The 23237-nt window shown below is 41.5% G+C and overlaps 1 protein-coding gene across 2 annotated transcripts; it reads right to left on the bottom strand.

Annotated features, from left to right (window-relative positions):
• Window positions 1–1839: 1839 nt before the first annotated feature.
• On the bottom strand, window positions 1840–5966 carry LOC115150127 (P2Y purinoceptor 1-like). 2 transcript variants are annotated; one of them, XM_029693085.1, is made up of 2 exons: window positions 4659–5966; window positions 1840–1888 (listed from the first exon to the last, which is right to left on the bottom strand). In XM_029693085.1, exon 1 carries the CDS (start codon window positions 5773–5775, stop codon window positions 4756–4758), a length of 1020 nt encoding a protein of 339 aa, XP_029548945.1. In that variant the 5' UTR covers window positions 5776–5966; the 3' UTR covers window positions 1840–1888; window positions 4659–4755. The 2 variants fall into 2 exon arrangements, with proteins under 2 accessions (XP_029548945.1, XP_029548946.1); XM_029693086.1 differs by lacking the exon at window positions 1840–1888 and adding an exon at window positions 3252–4301.
• Between the last annotated feature and the right edge of the window lie 17271 nt (window positions 5967–23237).

Genomic DNA, 23237 nt, shown 5'->3' on the forward strand with positions numbered 1-23237 from the left:
AATTCAAGCATAACCAATATGCAGTGATAATGTAGTGATAGCCTACTGCGCAAACCTCATTGCTGCAGAACTATTTTTAATTGGTTAACGTTGCATAGGATTACATTTTTTAAGTCCTCTTTTTAAGAAAATCTGAGCGATAGATCTCGGCTTGCATTTTGACCCAGAAAGTGATCTTTAATCAGAAAAGGTTGGTGACGCTGGTCTATGTACAGTAAGTGGACTTTATAAAGGGACATATTTTTTTGAATAAAACAATGGCCAGTTTGGGTCGCAGTTGCACATTCTTTTGTAAAAACAAATAGGCTATGTCTGGCCCTCGAATTAGTTATGTTTTATCAATATGGCCATTGGACTGATTGAGTTTGACACCCCTGGGCTAGCGTATATATTTATGTATCAAGCTATTTATTTAGCAAGCTAAAAACACAGAGCCTAACATTAGCTAGCTTGCTATCTGCTGGGAGGATGTCATGCCATTGGAGGAGTGGGTAAGTGACCGACTTTTTCCCCTCATATCGTTTTTCGGTGACTACAGCTAGTGTCATTTGGTTAGCTAGCAAGAAATGTGAATCGCGTTGCTAGCTAGCTAGCTATGCCGAACTTGTACGACTGTTATCCACAGTTAGCATATCTCTTAGTTGTCAATCAAATGTATTTGGCATTGATCAAATGGGCGGGCAGACAGGCAAGTTGCAGGAAGACAAGTTTCATAGTCCAGTTCAAAGTGAATGATAGCAGCATCGTTTGGCAAATGGCTTATTTGCATATAGGCCTACTGTAGCTCTGATTGGCTATGGCTCACCGGTCTGCATAGACTCCTGTCCTGGATAAGACCAATGTTTTTATTAGGTTTTATTTACTGCAGTGTCTATTAATTGTCCAAACACACAGCCACTTTCCCACTCTATATTGCTATAGAATTTTTTCACAAATACCTTACTATACATCATTCCCAAACATTCTATGAATTTATAAACACATGAAAATGACCAGATCTCAGTTCTCGCTTGTCAGAGAATGTAAAAAAAAGGTGTAATATTCTTCCTGGGGGTGTATATGAAATCTTTAAGAAGATTTCATGTTGCTAAAACCCTGTCAGTTCCACTTTAAGACGAAACAGAAGTATGTTAAAAATTACCAATCAAGCATATCCAAAATGTTTATAGAATGACAAAAAAAGAATACAGACATTGTTTCGGGTTATGAGTAAAGTAGTACATTTAACATTAGATCCCTACGGCTGTACCCTACTCGGGGGAGTGGTCACATTAAGTCACGCCTCGCTATGTGTATCTATCTATACACTACAAATTTGCATTTCCTGCTGTGCAGGAACATTCTCAGCAACAAAAGAGTGAACAAATTAAGATCCTACATCTGTAGTCAAAACTGCCAGGGCTGGACATCAGACCTGGGTTCAAATACTATTTGAAATCATTCAAAAACTTTCAAATACTTTAACTGTGCTTGATTTTCAAATAGCATTTGAACCCAGGTGTCACGCCGTGTGTGTAGGTGGCAGGGAAGTCAGGCGCAGGAGAATCAAACTTGGTATAAATGGAGTAGTTTAATAACGTGAAACAAAATCTCCAAAACCAAAGTACATAATCAAATAAACGTGGGTAGAAGAACCCGTCGCGCACCAATCGAATATCACGAGCATAACAACAAACAATCTCTGACAAGGACATGAGGGGAAACCGAGGGTTAAATACACAACATGTAATGAATGGGATTGGAACCAGGTGTGTAGGAAGACAAGACAAAACCAATGGAAAATTAAAAATGGATCAATGGTGGCTAGAAGACCGGTGACGTCGACCGCTGAGCTCCACCCGAACAAGGAGAGGCATCGACTTCAGCAGAAGTCGTGACACCAGGTCTGCTGTACAGGACAAAGGATATGAGATACTGTAGAAGTCAAAAACAATTCATGAGAATTTTGCAGTCATTGTGGGTTTCCCCCCTCATTATCTCCACACACTTTACTGTTTTACTTCGGGTGATTAATGGGTTTTGGAGGGAAGGGTGGGGTTGCTTGTTTTATTTACCAGAAACAGCTGTTGTGAGGGGAACAGATTTGATCAGGTCTGTTCTTGTAAATGGTGGGTGTTTTAGTTTCAGATTAAATGAAAATACCATCTTGACTTTTATTTACAGTCACCGCTAGAGACAAGCAGGTGTTTGGAGTTTCCCTTGTCTTGCATGGCCAGCCCGGATCATGAAGCACGTAGAGTCATAACACTGTACACACTCTACAGCATGCATCTGTCCTTGGCACTTGTCCAGTGTATTATTGAAATTGGTGTATTGTGGTAAGGCTTTAAAAGGGCAATCAGCAGTTGCTACATACATTTCTGGACTTAAATTAACGATATGTAGCCACCGATTCTTGAAGAATATAACTTATAAATGCCTCATGAGCTTAGTTAAACTGTCGAACCCCGTCAAAACCCCAAATATAAGCTTCTTACTCCAATGTTTACACCAAGTAAATGTAAACAATCACAATATAGCCTCAAACATGGTTAAAAAGACAAGTTTGATATCATGGATGATCAGTCCTTGCATCCATAGCTATGTCTATGAATTTAAGAGTGGTTACAGTAAGTTAAACATTTGACTTAGTCTACACCTGTTGTTTACGAAGCATGTGACAGACAAAATGTTCTACAGCAACATCCCTCAGCTTTTTACCAAAACAGGGGCGTGGAGTACGCTTTGTTATTGTTTCTACTGCTGATCGCCACTTTAACAAGTGTTTTTTAGATAACTGAGTACATTGAACTCTGTTGTACAGTAAAAGTTCCTTAGCCTGGTCACAAATCTGTTTGTGCTATCATGTCAACTCCTTGTCATTCATTGTCATACTGATATTCTTAGCTGATCTTGTGTAAATGTCCTTGGTGTACATACAGTACCAGTCAAACGTTTGGACAGAGAGTGTGCAAAGCTGTCATCAAGGCAAAGGGTGGGTGCTTTTGAAGAATCTTAAAAATAACATCTATTTTGATTTGTTTCACACTTTTTTGGTTACTACATAATTCCATATGTGTTATTTCATAGTTTTGATGTCTTCACTATTATTCTACAATGTAGAAAATACAAAAAATAAAGAAAAACTCTGGAAGGAGTAGGTGTGTTCAAACTGTTGACTGGTACTGTACATGTATAGATTGCATTTGATTACTGCTACAGTGTATTTGGGTTGTTAATCAGATTGGTCCTTCCGTTTTTGATTCCCCCCCTTCATTTGAATTGTTTGACATTTTACTGGATTGTTAGCAGTTAGTAATATAATCATTTTGCTGCACCCGCTATAACACCTGCTAAACTGAGGACACAACCAATAAACTTTGATTTGATTCAATAGCAAATCGTAGGTTGACGGTTTTCTTAAACTGCTGACCTCAGCGGAGTGCCTGGTGAGGTCATTCCCTAGCTCTAAATGATCAATGCCGTAGATTCAACTCATTGCGCTGCAGACTTAAAATTAAATTATACTTATTTTGGCACCGTTTTCTCATAACACAAACAGTCATCCACTAGGCCTGCACTAATGTCAACCCCAGCGTCCTCAGAAATTCTCTCAGTGGTCTGTGAAAGTAACAGAGCGGAGAGAAATATCACTGCATGCTTTTGCTGCTGGAGAATGAGACTTCTGAATATGCCTGGGTGAATTAAATTAGATTATTTATCATCAATCTCTAACTTTGACTTGGAGGATTCAGTCATTCACTATTTACTATTACTCCTGCTCGTAAGTCTAAGTGGACGATGCCACTAACATTAGCCTAAAAAACAGACTTGTTTTGTGCTAATAATCCACTCCTTGTACTCGAATGCTAGCAGACTTGTGGTTTGTTTTGTTTTTATCAGGGTATAAACTGCCATCATCCTATCCATTCAAACAGTCCCCCTCCTTTATGTAAGGATGAGAGAACATGTTTTGTGTCTGCTAAGAGAGAGTAGACAGATTTTTATATAAGATAGGTCTGGAAACTAGTAGTTGTTCTCTTATTTTCACTGCTCTATTTGCCATTAGGTTTTAATTGTTGTCCCAAAGGGCACCCTATTCCCTATATAGTGCACTACTTTTGACCAGAGCCCTATGGAGTGATAGGTTGCCATTTGGGACGTAACCCTATGTTTGCACAGTCCCGTTCTGTGACCAGCACCTGAAAAGCAACTGACCAGTCATGTGACATTAATAAACATATATGACATACATTTCCAGTGCATGTTTGTGTTGAGGGATTGTTCCCCTTAAGGGAATGAGTTCAAATCTTCTGTTTCCCCTGGGAAGACAATAAGTGTGGAGGAGTAGATATTATCTCAAGCACAAGGTAAAATGGACAGTCCTTTGAGCTTGATACCTTTTTATTATTTATGGACAACAGAGATAAATAATTCAGCTAGTAGGCTATGTGTAATGAGCTGCTGGAATGCCTGTAATTCTTATGCAATATCTGAAATGCATATTGAGTTTATGTTTGTTTCAGTAACATAGCCCTGCATATCACTCACTAAATGAATGGAACAGTATTTCACTTTACACAAGGGCATTCAACCACAAAAAGGATCTCACGTTTACACAATAAAATACTCTGAGAATGATTCATAAAGTGTAAAGAATAGCATATTTACATACTTACAGGCCTTGGTACAATAATGGCGTAGACAACATCAAATACTAGAATAGCTGACAGTCAAGTTGTGGGTTTAAATAACTAGCTGGTCAAAGTTTACTGGTTAAGATTCTTCTGTTGCTGGATCTGCCTCCGGTGTATTGCGGTAAATCACAGCACCAGTCCATTGTACAAGAGACATCCTGGCTTGTTTGCTGAGATTGTGAAATCGCATGATGAAATCATCATTTCCAACTAAGTAAATTAACGGATTGATTGCGCTATTCATGCAAACCAGGCCGCGGCTGATTTGATGAGCAACATAAATATCATCGAAGCTTGCTTTGCAGGTGCCTTCCATTTTCAAAATCCTTATTTTCAAATTTAGATTTCTCAAAACATGGTAAGGGATAAAGCAAATTGAGAACAACATAGTCAAGATGATGACTAGTTTTAGACATCGTTGTTTCAACAAAGTGTTGACATTGGCTTTGGTGGCAAGGACCACTACTATATGTCCATAGCAAGCCAGAATGATCAGTAATGGTATAACGAATCCGGTAATGGTCCAGCCAATACTGTACGGAAGGTAATCCTTGATAAAGTCGTCGGCTGTTGAATCATAGCACGAATATGAGGAATTTTGCGCTGTCTTGTCAAAGAACATATCAGGAAGTATCTGAATGAAAACCAAAATCCAGACAAGAAAACTTATTGCCACGGAGTGGCGAGTGTGGATTTTCCCCATCACTTTCATTGGGTGCACAATACCGAGGTATCGATAGATACTGATGCATGTCAGGAACCCAATGCTGCCATAGAGATTCAAATTGAAGCAGAATCTGGTGATCTTGCAGAATGTTTGTCCAAATATCCATTTACTGTTTAGCGCGTAATAGACAACCAAAAATGGTAAGGTAAATAAGTACAGCAAGTCAGCTACTCCAAGGTTGAGAATGAATATGTTTATACTCCCAATTTTCTTCCAGCTTGTACAAACAGTTTTTAACCCACAGAAGTTTGCAAATGTCCCGACGACAAACACCAGCATGAACACAGCAGGTAAAAATCTGTGCGTAAAACGAAGGTTAATTCCTTCACATGCGGTCATGTTGAGAACGTGTGTGCTGTTGTCATCTGACATTTTCCCCGTCTTTCTTTTTGATCAGTGAAGTTTAAACACAAGCTATAGAATATGAATCGATGACGCCCAGAAGTGAATGAAATCAAACTTGGTCATGGAAACACATCGTAAATCGCAGCCGTCCACCATCATGTTGAGCATGGTGAAACCAAAGATATACACCCAGTGAGTACAGAAGTCCATGGACGTTGAAAATACATAGACATTTGGTCCGTTGGCCCTGGCCTTGATTTTAACGTCCACAAATGTAGTTTTTTTGGTCCGGACCGGCCTTGATTTCAAAGTCCACAGACTTCCGGACAGGACCAAATCTGAAACCAATTATAGACGTCTATATTTGGTTCAAATTTGGTCTGGACCAGCCTTGATTTCACCCACTTGGGAGCAAGGCTCACCCACTGGGGAGCCAGGCCCAGCCAATCAGAATAAGTTTTCCCCCACAAAAGGGCTTTATTACAGAGTAATACTCCTCAGTTTCATCAGCTGTCCAGTTGGCTGGTCTCAGACGATCCCACAGGTGAAGAATTTGGATCCCACAGGTGAAGAATTTGGATCCCACAGGTGAAGAATGCGGTTGGGATGCCGGTTGGATGTACTGGCAAATTCTCTAAAACAACTTTGGAGGCAGCTTATGGTAGAGAAATTAACATTAAATTCTCTGGCAACAGCTCTGGTGGACATTCATGCAGTCAGCATGCCAATTGCATGCTCCCTCAAAACTTGAGACATCTGTGGCATTGTGCTGAGTGACAAAAGAGGGGCCTTTTATTGTCCCCAGCACAAGGTGCACCTGTGTAATGATCATGCTGTTTAATCAACTTTGTGATATTCCACACCTGTCAGGTGGATGGATTATATTGGCCTAAGGAGAAATGCTCACTAACAGGGATGTAAACAAATTTGTATGCACCAAATTTGAGACAAAAAAGCTTTTTGTGCATCTGAAATATTTCTGGTATCTTTTATTTCACCTCATGAAACATGGGACCAACACTTTACATGTTGCGTTATTTTTTTGTTCAGTATAGATGTAAGTGAATGTATGTATGATTTAAAGATGGCCATAGAAACAATGACCAAAAAAGGACGTCTTTGAACATCCGTAAAATACCTATTTTCAATGTCCGTAAAATATGTCTCTTCAACATCAGTAAATTACATATTTTCAATGTCCGTATAACATTCAGAACCTAAAATGAACCTGATTCAAAATTCTAGAAATGAATTCTAAAATATGTATTTTCAATGTAATTTTGCTCATTGAGCGCCCACTTCCTGCGTGGGCACTTCCTTAATTCCATAGTTTACTGGAAGCAATGTGATACTGTATCCAAAAGGAAATTAGCAGAGATAGAGTACAGTTATTACAGCAAGATATAAGTAACAATAGGCTATAAAGGCTTGAATGTGAGACTTTCAATATTTTATTGGTGATGTTTTAGGTATTATCAATACCGATCTACAAGACAGTAATCCAGGTGTCTTTTTGGTCATTGTATCATAACATAATAACAATATTACTTAAAATATAATATACAGTTGAAGTCAGAAGTTTACAAACACTTAGGGTGGAGTCATTAAAACTTGTTTTTCAACCACACCACAAATTTCTTGTTAACAAACTATAGTTTTAGCAAGTCGGTTAGGACATCTACTTTGTGCATGACAAGTAATTTTTCCAACAATTGTTTACAGACAGATTATTTCACTTATAATTCACTGTATCACAATTCCAGTGGGTCAGAAGTTTACATACACTAAGTTGACTGTGCCTTTAAACAGCTTGGAAAATTCCAGAAAAAGATGTCATGGCTTTAGAAGCTTCTGATAGGCTAATTGACATAATTTGAGTAATTGGAGGTGTAACTGTGGATGTATTTCAAGGCCTACCTTCAAAGTCAGTGCCTCTTTTCCTGACATCGCGGGAAAATCAAAAGAAATCAGCCAAGACCTCAGAAAGAAAACTGTAGACCTCCACAAGTCCGGTTCATCCTTGGGAGCAATTTCCAAATGCCTGAAGGTACCACGTTCATCTGTACAAACAATAGTACGCAAGTATAAACACCATGGGACCACGCAGCCGTCATACCGCTCAGGAAGGAGACGCGTTCTGTCTCCTAGAGAAGAACGTACTTGGTGCAAAAAGTGCAAATCAATCCCAGAACAACAGCAAAGGACCTTGTGAAGATGCTGGAGGAAACAAGTACAAAAGTATCTATATCCACAGTAAAACGAGTCCTATATCGACATAACTTATAAGGCCGCTCAGCAAGGAAGAAGCCACTGCTCCAAAATCACCATAAAAAAGCCAGACTACGGTTTGCAACTGCACATGGGGACAAGAATCGTACTTTTTGGAGAAATGTTCTCTGGTCTGATAAAACAAAAATCGAACTGTTCGGCCATAATGACCATCGTTATGTTTGGAGGAAAAAGAGGGAGGCTTGCAAGCCCGAAGAACACCATCCCAACTGTGAAGCACGGGGGTGGCAGCATCATGTTGTGGGTGTGCTTTGCTGCAGGAGGGACTGGTGCACTTCACAAAATAGATGCCATCATGAGGAGGAAAATTATGTGGATATATTGAAGTAACATCTCAAGACATCAGTCAGGGAGTTAAAGCTTGGTCGCAAATGGGTCTTCCAAATGGACAGTGACCCCCAAGCATACTTCCAAAGTTGCGGCAAAATGGCTTACGGACAACAAAGACAAGGTACTGGAGTCGCCATCACAAAGCCCTGACCTCAATCCTATAGAAAATTTGTGGGCAGAATTGAAAAAGTGTGTGCGAGCAAGGAGGCTTACAAACCTGACTCAGTTACACCAGCTCTGTCAGGAGGAATGGGCCAAAATTTACCCAACTTATTGTGGGAAGCTTGTGGAAGGCTACCCGAAACGTTTGACCCTGTCACGTCCTGACCATAGAAAGATGTTATTTTCTATGGTAGAGTAGGTCAGGGCGTGACAGGTTTTCTTCTTCTATGTTTTCTATTTCTATGTTGTCAGGTTCTAGTTTTGTATTTCTATGTTGGGGTTTTGTTTGGAATGATCTCCAATTAGAGGCAGCTGGTCCTCGTTGTCTCTAATTGGAGATCATACTTAAGTAGGGTTTTTTTCCACCTGGGTTTGTGGGAGATTGTTTTTGAGTACGTGTATGTTAACTCTGCGTCACGGTTTGTTGTTTTTGTTATTCAGTTTATTTATATGTATTGCATAGTTTCACAGTGTAAATAAAATGTGGAACGACACACACACTGCACTTTGGTCCGCTCCTCCTTTCGACAACCGTGACAGACCCAAGTTAAACAATTTAAAGGCAATGCTACCAAACACTAATTGAGTGTATGTAAACTTCTGACCCACTGGGAATGTGATAAAATAAATAAAAGCTGAAATAAATCATTCTCTCTACTATTATTCTGACATTTCACATTCTTAAAATAAAGTGGTGATCCTAACTGACCTAAAACAGGGAACTTTTACTAGGTTTGAATGTCAGGAATTGGGAAAACTGAGTTTAAATGTATTTGGTTAAGGTGTATGTAAACTTCCGACTTCAACTGTAATTGATAACATTTTATAGGAATTATGACTCACAGCTAAGCTTGCAGACAAAGGTCATTTGGAATTCACAGTAACCTATTCTTACTTACAGTAACTACCTACTGTAGTTTCAGTTCCATATTTACTTTGAGGTAACTGACACAGCTGCAATAGACTTCCACCTCAGCATCCACCACCATCAATCAATTAGTTGTCCTCCCTATCTCTCTCTCTCTTTCTCTCTCTCTCTCTCTCTCTCTCTCTCTCTCTGTCTCACTCACACACAAACATTTTCTAAGAATCTTGAAGATATTTCAATTAAAGGGACCCAATCATTGGTCAGAAATTAATATTGTTATTACACATTCAAATGTATTTGAAGTAATGCAAAGAATTTGACCATGTTTACAGGGTAAAAATGAATGGGGCTTTTCCAACAGTGCAGGAACCCCGCAGTGCAAGTTTGATTTAATCCTACCCTTCAATTCGCTGCTTAGATCGTTGTCTAGTGTCTTCACTGACAGGGCCTGCTTACCTCTGGCGTTGGGGCTGTTTCACTCTTCATGGTCCTATACTTTAATGCCAGGGTATGGCTTTCCTGTAGGCTGTGACTGGGGACAGTTGTAGTGGTGGCAGGAGCAGGACTCAATCATCATCACCTGCTGGTGGCTCGTCCTGCCTTGGGGGCAATGGAAGGCCATGCGGACAGTCCTGGTGCAGTACGGGCTGCAGCAGCGGCCGTCCGGACACTGTAGGCCACAGAACCGGGGTCTACAGGCCCGCGTGCTGAAACAGCCCTGGTGCTCCAGACGAATGGGTAAAGGAGACCTATAGCTGCTCTTGCAGGTAGCCATTCCCTTGAATAGACATACTGTACATAGCCTAGTGGGCATCAGACAGTTATTGATAACTTTGAATGATTCTGATTGATCTCTCGCATGAACTTGTATTTGATCAATATGAGCTATGAAATATTTTGATAACTTTCACTACTGTTTTTCATAACACAATTCTTCTGATGGTATAGATGTATGATCAATTGATGGTCAATGTAAGTAAAGTTAAATCAAAGTAAAGGTACAATTGTAAACCATATCAAGTAATTATTCCCATTTGCCAAAAAGTGAGGTACGAGAATGAAATGCACAAACTGTCCATCCATCTGGAGTGGCAATCCATCCTACCTGAACCATCCATCTTGAGTGGCAATCCATCCTACCAGAACCAACCATCTGGAGTGGCAATCCATCCTACCTGAACCATTCATCTGGAGTGGCAATCCATCCTACCTGAACCATCCATCTGGAGTGGCAATCCATCCTACCTGAACCAACCTCAAAAATAAAGCCGGCAGACAGTTTGAGCAGTAACAGTATTTGCAAAGTGTTTGAGGTAAAGAAAGGCGAAGATAGCTCCCACTCACCTCATGCGACCTGCTATGCTGCAAGGCGGTGGCCTGGCATAGCCTGACCTGGCAGAGTCTGGTCTGGGACTACGGGCGGCAGGCCAAGTTCTGGTTTGAGCTGCGGGTGAAGACACCTGGACCACAGCTGTGGGGGCAGAGGCTCCAGTCTGGGATCTGCTCGATGCAGTTTGGAGCTCAGGTACTGGCCCTGAGAGTGAGCTGCATCACCACCAAAGTCCTGACGCAACCTCTCCCTCTCTGGTGGTCTCTCCACTGGGTCGTGTTGAAAGACAAGAGCAATGTGATGCCTTTAGGCCATTTGTATACTCATGGAGCTTGGCATGTGACGTTATTGTGGTTGGATATGGCTTTGCTAATACACACAGGACATTTTATGAATAATTCATTAAAAACATGTATTGTTCATTAACCAGTTTAATGTAACTAAATTTAATTTAAAAAAAGTAATCAAAATAATCCCCAAAAGTAATTATTTACCATGAGAGGGCCATAAACAATAACTAGTAATGCTGCATACTCCAAGAAAGGCTGAAATCTGTTAGGGGTGTGTACGGGAGGCGAAGTCAGGTGCAGGAGATCAGAGTGTATGTAGTAAACAGGCGCACTTTAATTCCGGTCCAAAAATGACAGTACATAAAAACAATAACGTGCCAAAAACACGGAACATAGCAAAAGTATAGCGCCTGACAATATCCACATAACGATAAACAATTACACACAAAGACATGGAGGGGAACAGAAGACTAAATACGTGCCGTGATTACGGAATGAAAACCAGGTGTGTAATGGAACAAGACAAAACCAATGGACATATGAGAAATGGAGCGTCGATGGCTAGTAAGCCGGTGACGTCGATCGCCGAATGCCGCCTGGACAAGGAGAGGAGCCGACTTCGGTGGAAGTCGTGACAAATATCACCTTTCTGGTAAAAATAGTTATAAATTGCTGAGGTGTAGTCACAGGACACAAGCTCAAGTAAACAGTACAAATATGATAAAAATATCTAATATTTTATATGATGTATTTCCTATTCAACAAAACTGTATGAATAAGGCTTGGAATGACTTATATGCTTTCTTAATATAGTATAATACAAAAGCTCTGACGAAGGCCAAGAGGCCGATACGTAAAGCTTAATAAAGAACAGTGATACTAGCAAGAGTAGCGTGCGGGTTTCCTTTTTCTCACGTTATTCAGTTGTTTACATGCACCTGAAACAAAGACATTTTGACATTTAAATATAGTATAATCAAACTATAGAATGATTGACTAAAAGATTTCACCTTCCTTTACCAACTGTAAAATGCATATTTGTATGTTTAGTGCATATTTTCTAACATGCTGAACACACCGTTCGTGCGTCCGAGTGTCCGAGTGCGTCCGAGTGCGTCCGAGTGTCCGAGTGTGTCCGAGTGTCCGAGTGTCCGAGTGCGTCCGAATGCGTCCGAGTGCGTCCGAGTGCGTCCGAGTGTCCGAGTGCGTCTGAGTGTCCGAGTGCGTCCGAGTGTCCGAGTGCGTCCGAGTGCGTCCGAATGCGTCCGAGTGTCCGAGTGTCCGAGTGCGCCACCGCGTGCATGTTGATTTTGTCCACCCACACCAGACGCGATCAGGACACGCAGGTTGAAATATCAAAACAAACTCTGAACCAACTATATTCATTTGGGGACAGGTCGAAAAGCAAACATTTATGGCAATTTAGCTAGCTAGCTTGCTGTCGCTAGCTAATTCGTCCTGGAATATAAACATTGGGTTGTTATTTTACCTGAAATGCAGGTCCTCTACGCCAACAGTTAATCCACAGATAAAAGGGTAAACCAATTTTGTTTCTAGTAATCTCTCCTCCTTCAGGCTTCTTCTTTATATGGAGGTTCGCAACCAACTTTAAGGTACATTACCACCACCAACTGGACTGGAGTGTGGACCTCAGTTCATCTTTCCGACACCCACGTGGGTGTATGCTCCTAAAGATCAATGAGGAGATGGGAGAGGAAGGATTTGCAACGCGTCAAGCGTCACTAATAGAACCAAGTTCTATTTTAGCACCTGGCTACGCAGACGCTCGTTGACTCGTGCGAGCAGTGTGGGTGCAATGATTGAATAACATGTATGTGTAAATGTATTTTGCAACGCTCGCGCACACGATGCGACGGTGTAGTCAACATGTAATGGTCTCTCTTGAGCAAAGTGTCTATCCCTGTCTCTGTGGATGTCTCACAGAGCTCTAGCTTGGCTCCGTGAACTCGTTAGGAACTCGCCTTTTATCTCAAATTAACCTTGTCTATCTATGACAAACAGAAAGGATTTTTGTTTAAAATTTAAAATGTAAAATTGCTGGCTATAAATCGATCTCTGAGTGTGCTACAGGAACGAAACCTCTCTCTCCTGCTGCACTACGATGTAAGGATTCTATTAGTGGCTTTGACGTAGGGTTCAGCCAGGAGTTTAAGAGCAAATGAAAATGGTAGGAGCGACATCCCAGCTTCAAGTGGTGTCAGATTTCACATCCTGCTGTGCCCGTGAGAATCAGGGTGACCGCTCAATGCAAGCCATTTCAATCTATGCTGTCCACAGATGGAGTTATAAGCAAAAATGCTGGTCGGAACCGGTACCGGAACCACGCAGGTCCCCAAAACAGGGTCTTTACATCTAAGAGGTTTTAAATATGAATATTGTGATTACAAATGCTTTATTACATTTGACTGCAGGATTCAATACAACCTGTCTACTGCTGTGCTGTAACTACTGGACTCCTTGCACACACTCCACACCTTTGAAGCATCTACAGTAGGCTAGCTGCAAAAACGGGTAATACTTTACTTGAAGGGGGTATCCGTACATAATGCATTCATAGCACCTTCATGAAACCAGTCATAACATGTGTTAAAAACGTTGTTATGAATGATACTGTAACATTTATAAACTGTTATGACTGCTTCCATAAAGGTGTTATGAATGCTTTATGTAAAACCTGGTTCAATTAAAGTGTTAACTAAAAACAGAGTCTCAATGATGTTATTACTCCATTGGAATGCTACTGTGTAAATACTGCCGTGTAGGTTCAGTTGAACTGCGCCCTTTTGTCAAACAGGAAATATCTGAAATGCATCCAAATTCTTCTGTGTTGTGCGCTTCAAGATGTTTTGTCATGGCAAACAAGCAGTACATGTCTTTGCAGCACCTAAGTTATTTCAAGACTTTAAGCAAGTAGTTACTACATATTTTCAACATTTTGACCAAGGGATACAGTTCTCTGTGTATTTTGTTGCTTATGTTTGCATCTGTGCTAGTAATACACACATATACAGTGCAGTGTCGTAAGTTACAGTATACGAATGTTTAGCTAATGTGGGGTAGCTAGTAGGATACAGCTGTCAGTGTTCAGAAAGTTAACATTTAGCAATTTGAAATCCATTAACTCAGTTAGATTTTCAAACTTGAACTCAAAACAAACAAGTGTTATTATCAATCTGTTAATGTTACACAAAAGATTGCCACAATTTGCAGATAGCCTGTTTGCTATCGTAAAGGTGTAAGAAATTATAGCTAGCTAAGTTCCTTACTTGCAGAGTAGGGCTAGCCATGATCTAACTAGTAACTCAGGCTGGTAGTTGATTTTAAGGTACAGTTATGATAATGGAGATTTGTAATTAAGATTGAGATTACACTAAAATGTGGGTAATTGGATCCTTAGATGTAACCACAGACTGTCTTATTTTTGCATCGGGTCAATTAAACATGAAAAGAAAGGGAGAGATATCAGACTTTTTTTAAAAGAAGCACAAACAGGCAGATCAGGTGCAAACAGCATCACCACCGGACCCCAGAGCAGCTCCCTTCCTGAGGCTAGTCAGAGTCAGTGTGGTCAGACTTCACAAGGACCCAGTCTACCACCACCAGGTCAGAGCAGCTCCCTTCCTGAGGCTAGTCAGAGTCAGTGTGGTCAGACTTCACAAGGACCCAGTCTACCACCACCAGGTCAGAACAGCTCCCTTCCTGAGGCTAGTCAGAGTCAGTGTGGTCAGACTTCACAAGGACCCAGTCTACCACCACCATGTCAGAGCATCTACCAAGCAGTCTCAGTTCAGAATTTAAGTTTAGCTTCAGCTTGTAATAGATGATTTTGTCAGATTAAGCCTCACTTTAAAATGTTGGTTGTTGATTCATGTGTGTTCTTGTTTTGATGGCTGTGGCATTTTTATTTTGATTATACACTAATGGTTCTTGTGTTCTTTTTTCTCCCCAATTTCGTAGTATCCAATTGGTAGTAGTTACAGTCTTGTCTCATCGCTGCAACTCCCGTACGGACTCGGGAGAGGCAAAGGTCAAGAGCCATGCGTCCTCCGAAACACAATCCAATCAAGCCACACTGACACAACGCACATCCAACCCAGACACCAGCCACACCAATGTGTCGGAGGAAACACCATACACCTGGCGACCTGGTCAGAGTGCACTGCGCCCGGCCCGCCACAGGAGTCGCTAGTGCGCAATTAGACAAGGATATCCCTGCCGGCCAAACCTTCCCTAACCCAGACGACGCTGGGCCAATTGTACGCCGCCCCATGGGCCTCCCGGTCACGGCCGGCTGCGACAGAGCCTGGGCGCGAACCCAGAATCTCTGGTGGCACAGCTAGCACTGCGATGCAGTGCGCCACCCAGGAGCCCCTGTTTTCGTGTTATTTTAATATAATAGATGTATCAAGGGATGACACAGAGACCTCTGGCTCTGAGCAAGACAGTGAGCCAGAGCTGCCAGGAGATGTCATCGAGCCCCTCCTAAATGCATCATGCACCAGATGTGCTGTTCCAAAAGGACCCAATGGTAGGCCAGGCCTATACTTTAAAATACACATGTTAGTTAGCAGCTGTTAGTATCTAATCTTGTGGATCCCTTAATTATACATTTCCATAGAGATATGACACATTATGTATGGAAATAGGTTGACGAGATTGCAGAGCACTGCAAAATAAGTGTACAAACAGTGTGTAAAAGGACAGCCTAAGGACAGCTTAAGATTTCACGACTCATTGATGATGAGCACTGTAGGACAGAAAAATAGTGACCAAAGTGATGGTGAGAGCTTCCAAAGAGCTATCTTTTATCAGGTGCTTGACAGTCACAGCTGAGCTGCAGAGTCATTTTTCATAGAAGAATTGCGAGACAATGCAAGGGGTCCAGTCTCTCAACCCAAAAAGTACAACATTCTTGGATGAGGAGCCTCTGTTTGCCTTTGCTCAGACCTTTGAGTCAGATTTAGAGGACCTCAAACATGAGGTTCATCTCACCAAGGGGCTTCTTGATAGGAGAGAGAAAGGTGAAAAGAACAGACCGTCTACTCTCCTTGATTTTGTTGAACCTTATAAAGAGGTCTTCCATGAGCTAATTCGACTTCATAAGATTTCTGTTGTTACACCAGTCAGCAGTGCTTCTTGCGAGAGAAGCTTCTCAGCTTTAAAACTGATTAAAACCCACCTTAGGACAACAATGGTTGATGACAGGTTAACTCGGAATTCTCAGTGTTGAGTCAAAGAGGGCACGCTTCCTCAACATGGATGAGTTTGTGAAACATTTTGCCAGTTCTCACCAGAACTCCAGAATTGTGCTGTTTTAAATCTACCTAGGATAATTTGGCACTTAGGCAGTCCCTCTAGTCATGATTAAAGCCTGCACTGTGTACTAGCTAGTACACTGACATTCTAAAATTATAAATTGTCACGACACCGACGGATGGTGGCGCCCCTCCTCGACCGGGCGGCGCTCGGCGGTCGTCGTCGCCGGCCTACTAGCTGCCATCGATCTTTTTTGTTTCACTTTCTGTTGGTTAGGTCTAGGTAGGCACGCACCTGTTTTGGTTTAGTTATTAGTGGGGGGGTTAGTTAGTCTAGCAAGGTATGTCTGTGTTTGTGCGTGATTATTTTCGTCAGGTTGTACGTCTGGGGAACAGGTGTTTTTTTCCTTCTGCCTGTGGGTTTTGTGGCAGTGTGTTTTGGGCTGCGTCCCTACGCTGTGTTCGGGCTGTTTATGGGTATTTGTTTTACCTTGCCCTGCCCTACCTGTTTTTGGCAAGTGTGGATTGTTTATTAAAAACGAGTGTTCACGGACTTGTGTCTCCTGCGCCTGACTTCAACCCTCCTGCTTCCTTGAGCATTCTGACATAAATCCATAGGTAATCATGTCGCACAGATTTAATCTGGTCTTGATTAGGCCAATTCCAAAACTTTTTTTTGCTATTAGTTAACATAATATATATGAGCATAAATATGATACTGTACGTTTGTCATATTGATGGGCACCACAATTATTTTTATTTTTCAAGTCCATTTCTGCTTGATACCTGGTATGTCAAATTGCAGTGTTTTTTTATGTACTTTTTTTTGTAAATAAACTATGCAATTTATGTAACACACAAATGCTATCTTATTTCCTTGGTGCTTGAGCTTTATTTTCTGAAAATATTTAGGATGTTCAACACTTATAGACCCAGATTATATACTCATGAAAACAGAGTGACCCAAGTCTCTCCAGTATGTGAGTACAGTGTGTGTGTGTGTGTGTGTGTGTGTGTGTGTGTGTGTGTGTGTGTGTGTGTGTGTGTGTGTGTGTGTGTGTGTGTGTGTGAGAGAGAGAGAGAAAGAGAGAAATTGAGCTGCAGCTCCGAGGTACAGACACTGACTAGTCATAGTATGTTAAAGAATTCTAGTGAAGTAACTCTTTTAGACCACACTATCTGCCACATTGAAGAACTCTGGGTTAAGTGAATTATCCCTTCTACCACTAATCAGCAATCATAGGATTCATTCATGCTCCTTAGATGCCAGGTTAGGGTTACACGCTAATTTTCTGTCATGGTCTATGGATCCCCTGAAGTAACCGTGGCCACCCCCTGGCCAACCCATGTATAAAACTCTAGTTCCGGCTCTGGGTGGAACACATTGGAGTAGGATTCTATTGTGCAAGACTTAGCCTGTATTCTACACAGACCGGTGCGTCATAACCAATCAGAGCTGCAGTAGGCCTATATGCAATTAGACCATTGCCATATATGGATCTAAGACATTTACTTTGAACTGGACTGTTTTTACAGCTGTGGTGAAAGCAAGAGCTGCATGTAGCCACATGTGCACATTTTGTTCATATTCTTTGCTAGTTAGTGAGTTATTTGCCCAGTTATAAATAATTTGTAGTCAGCAATAGAGGAGTGATTGCTTCCTACAAGAGCACAAAACGTGTACATTTCTCGACATCTTTGAAAAGAAAGTCAGGTAAATAGCTTTTTTTTTGCCTTAAAGGGTCAGTGTTGTATTTTGAGTCAAGTATGTGTAAGCTAAGTAGCTAATAGGCAGAGGGTAGCCTAATTTGTCTGATTCTCTGTAATACTGGTATGGGAATAATAATGCATTTTATTTGTGGTTTCTTGCATTAAATAACACAAAAACATTTTCAGTCACCTTCTTGTCTGAACACAACACATTGGCTGCAACTGTAGGATGAATGATAGATCAGTTATTTCCATGTTAAAATGTTATGGGATGCATTTTCTCCATTGCTTTTGATGGTAGGCAACTCCGGTAGGCCTACATTATGATCAAATAGCCAAAGTAGCCTACTTAGCCACTGTTAAAACTGTAACTTAAAGTGGGTACAACCTCACTGTAAATGCGCACTGGAAGTTGCACAGAATTTTCACAATGTTCAAGTTTGCGCTCAGCAGACCAGAAATTTGCCCCCAAAAATGAGAGGGAACATTGGTTGGGAGGTGTGGCGTTTGCCAACAAGTGTGCAGTAGAATGCGTATTAGCGAATTGTAGCAGATTTGCTTGCTAGGGTTTTGTGGCAGGGTGGGTAAAGGGCGTGAACTGTGGCTTACGACTCCAAACATCGCTAGTTTGCTTCCCATGAGGCTCTCAAACATTGTTTCTGTTTTTCTACAGTATTTTAAGGTTTCCTACAGACTTATGCTAACCTTAACCTCACAGGTGTTATGCCTTGACTGAACCCTAGAGGTTCTTGCATTCTGCAAGTTAAAGTTGGACCATGGAATGTCATGATTTTGATGAGCAAATGAGCCCTGCATCTTGGTCGTGCATTTGGAAATATGCTAATTAAGCATATGTCACCCAATTATTCATTCAAATAGGAAAAAGTTGAAGTCTTATTTGCCTTTCGCCTATTGAGTACTGTCCTACTGCTATGGTGTCTGGATAAATGTTGTTGCCTAGGCTGTCACAGACCCATTCCCTGCAGCACCTCCCTGGCTGGTGCACTAGCTGGGGGTTGGGGCAGTTGGCTGCGGCAGGCACCTGGAGGTCATTACTGCACAGTGACACGCAGGTCACCCCACCAACCAGGCAGTGGCACAGCTGTGCACACAACTGCTGGAATGTCTGGCCCTCCTCGAAGCGCATGCCGTACAGTTCACAGCCCAGCGAGTTCCGGCCTGGGCACAGAGAGAGGAGTAGTGAGACGGGGAGGCGAAGAGTGAACTTTGATCAGTTTAGTAGGTGAAGCAAATGGATAGTGTATGTGGTCTAGGGAGAAGATACTGTATGGCTGCCCTCTATTAACATCATTGCCGATAATGCTTGTTGTATCCGTCAGGAGATTGTGGGATTATTACCATTGGCTGCTGTTCACAATACAAGAGAATTTGGAAGTAGTTGGGGTTAGGGTTAGGGTTATGGTTAGGGTTAGGGTTAGTCCAGGTGAGTCCAGTGAGCGCTAATGATGGTGACAGGTGTGCGTAATGAAGGGCAGCCTGGCGCCCTCGAGAGCCAGAGAGAGCGGGTGCAGGCGTAATACTTATAGGGTTGTAATGTAACTTTCCCAAAATTCCTTGGAATTTCTGAAATTCCGGTTCAAAACTTTCTGGAGTCAGCAGGGAATTAGCCACAAAGGAATCCTCCTACCGGAATTTTTAACCCAGGATTTCTGAAAAACCTGAGAATTTCTGCAATGTTTTGGGAATGCTTGCAACCCTACTAATACAGTGAAAAAATAATGTTCAAACTTTTGGGGTGGTGTATTTCGATTGCAAATAATTTAATCCAGGATTCTGAACTAGATGTGCTAATTCTCATGGGAAACAACATAAAAAGATTTGCGGTAGGTTCCACCGAGCCCCGTCAATAAATTACACCATGATCATCACACAGGATGTATTGCACACGTATTACCCACATAAAACATGAGCTAGTCATTTACAGCATCACTTTCACTTTTGTGCTGTTGTAATTTCCTTTAGACTGTTGCAGTTTAGACAAAATACATAACCCCAAAGGAGTTCTGCTAATTCTGTGCAATATAACCTAGAGGTCTTCAATCTCTTGCCTCCTGCAGTCAAAGATATGTTATGCAATACACAACTCCCCAACGTCTCACCATAGAGCACCTCAACCCCCAGCATCCCTGTGACTGCAAACATCCAGCCGTGTGCTTTCAGCTCTACCACAGTGGTCTAGTTTTAGAACGTTTAGTATCCGTTTGTGAACCACCTTATACTAGGCTAAACTTTCCATCAACTGTCCATTTTCTTCCAAGAACAACATAAATCATTTTAAGATGATTGATAACTTGAATTCGTGAGGAAATTCTTGAGTTTGTCAGGCTTCGCCTGAGTGATGATACATAACAACAAGGAACCAACGAGCATAGCATCTCTTCAGTCCATCTTCAGGTGTTAGCCAGTTTCTTCTCTCTCTCTATCTCAGGCAAGCTGCGATGTCATCAATGGTGGTGTGTTAGCAAACTGCCTGCCTCTGTCCCTTCATTTATAAAGTCTGCCTTCTGATGTCACAGATGGTGGACTATAATATAAATAGTTACTGGACAGGAATCAAAAATAGTTATAATTCCACGATCCTGCTACCCAATCAATCATCAATGAAATTTATTTAGAAAGCCCTTCTTACATCAGCTGATGTCACAAAGTGCTGTACAGAAACCCAGCCTAAAACCCCAAACAGCAAGCAATGCAGGTGTAGAAGCACGGTGGCTTGGAAAAACTCCCTAGAAAGGCTGGAACCTAGGAAGAAACCTAGAAAGGAACCAGGCTATGAGGGGTGGCCAGATTATAACAGAACTGACATTTACTCCTGACATTTACTCCTGACCAACAGGGTCAAATAATAATAATCACAGTGGTTGTCGAGGGTGCAACAGGTCAGCACCTCAGGAGTAAATGTCAGTTGGCTTTTCATAGCCAATCATTCAGAGTATCTCTACCGGTCCTGCTGTCTCTAGAGAGTTGAAAACAGCAGGTCTGGGACATGGTAGCACGTTCGGTGAACAGGTCAGGGTTCCATAGCTGCAGGCAGAACAGTTGAAACTGGAGCAGCAGCACGACCAGGTGGACTGGGGACAGCAAGGTGTCATCAGGCCAGGTAGTCCTGAGGCATGGTCCTAGGGCTCAGGTCCTCTGAGAGAAAGAGAAAAAGAGAGAGAGAGAGAATTAGAGAGAGCATACTTAAATTCACACAGGACACTGGATAAGACAGGAGAAATACTCCAGACATAACAGACTGACCCTAGCCCCCCGACACAAACTATTGCAGCATGAATACTGGAGGCTGAGACAGGAGGGGACCCAATTTCCTCTCTCTCTCTCTCTCTGTAAAATCTTTGCAAAGGTGGCTCGTGGTGGCTCAATGCCCTATTAAGATATTTTACATTGGTGTTTCCTTTATTTCAGCAGTTACCAGTTCTACAGCTGCACCATCGAGAGCATCACCGCTTGATATGGCAACTGCTCGGTATCTGACCGTAAGGCGCTACAGAGTGTAGTGCGTACGGCCCAATACATCACTGGGCCCAAGCTTCCTGCCATCCAGGACCTATACCCCGCCTTTGTTTTTACACTGCTGCTACTCACTGTTTACCCTCGATGCATAGTCACTTTACCCTTACCTACATATACAAATGACCTTGACTAACCTGTACCCCCGCGCATTTACTCGGTACTGGACCCCTGCATGTAGCCTCGTTATTGTAATTCTACTGTGTTACTTTTTATTTTTACTTTATTTTATTTAGGAAATATTTATTGTACTGCACTGTTGGTTAAGGGCTAGTAAGTAAGTATTTCACGGTAAGGTCTACACCGGTTATATTCAGCGCATGTGTTTTCACAGAGTAGGCAAAAACCTACAGAGCAAAGACCAACCCTGCCACTGTGGACACTGTCCATTGTTCTAGATACTTTGACAATTACAACATCTGCAGGGATGTAAAATCCACACACATCCTTCGGCCCTTCTCAACGTTTTTGTGGAAAATCGGAAATGTTTTATAATTGACTTAAGTTATGGATTTTGTTAAGTTAAAGCTTTTTCAGATTTTACTTTTTTATAAAAGTCATTGCTTTAGAATTATACTTTAAAAAAAAAATGAAATTCCATAAACATTTAGAAAGACAAACATGGCGCAAGTAAACCCCAACAACAACTGCTCCTGGGCAGTAATTGTAATCAAATGTATCACCATCTGTTTGTTAGTAGAAAACCCTGAATTATAAACCCAATATATATTTTTTTATAATCTTGAATAACATTCTATTCTATCCCCTCAAGATGAAGCAATTGTAACACTTTGAAATCAAGTTTCTACTGAATTTCCATTGGGGAAAAATAGTTAGACTTTTTATGGGCCTATTTATTTTCCTGGTGCGACACTGCAAAAACATATACAACCAAAAGGTGGTGCAAAGGTGGTGCAAAGGTGCAAAGGTGCACCTTTCCTGGTGCAAAGGTGCGTTTCAATAACTTTATTTTAGAAAATAAAATAAAATAGAAAATAAGTTTCTAGTGGTCGGGGGATGGGTATCCTATGTAGGTGTATAGGAGTAGCGTCACGGCAGCAACACTAGCTGGATCCTATCCACATTCAGACTTCCGGTTTTCAGATTTTGCCTTCAAAATAAAAGTCTGTGGTAAAAAGCTATGCGTATGATACGAAATCAATTATCTTATCACTGAACCAATTGCCATTGCTTATTTTATCAAGATCCTCAAGTGGTTACTGAAAACAGTTTCCTCTTAGTTGGCTTAGAAATATCTTCATGTTTAGAGGAATCACAGTCCTTCAATTCGACAGCACATAAGTGAATGACTTCTTTCAGACCAAAGTGTATGTGACCAATGAAATGTGATTTGATTTGAAGTGGAGGACCTCTACACTACTTATCCTGTCATATGCAACTAGACAAAATTTGTCTTTGTACTGCAATTTGTTGAGTAATTCTACACTATAGCCCACTGACAATTTTGATGTTTCAGTGGAGTTTACGTGCCAAACTGACTTGAATGCAATTTCTCAAATGGGTATTAGTCTCAAAATGTGACTAGGTAATTTGATCCTAGCCATGTCCATTTTTACAAGCAGGCTGTGGGGCATAGGTTACATAACAGCTTCAATGTTGAGAGCCCTTTGAATTCTTAGATATATCACATGCTCTGTTCTGTTGATTTTGATTCAAACCAACAAGGTATTGGTCCATGC

This window comes from Salmo trutta, chromosome 16, assembly GCF_901001165.1.
Source record: "Salmo trutta chromosome 16, fSalTru1.1, whole genome shotgun sequence".
Classification (NCBI taxonomy): domain Eukaryota; kingdom Metazoa; phylum Chordata; class Actinopteri; order Salmoniformes; family Salmonidae; genus Salmo; species Salmo trutta.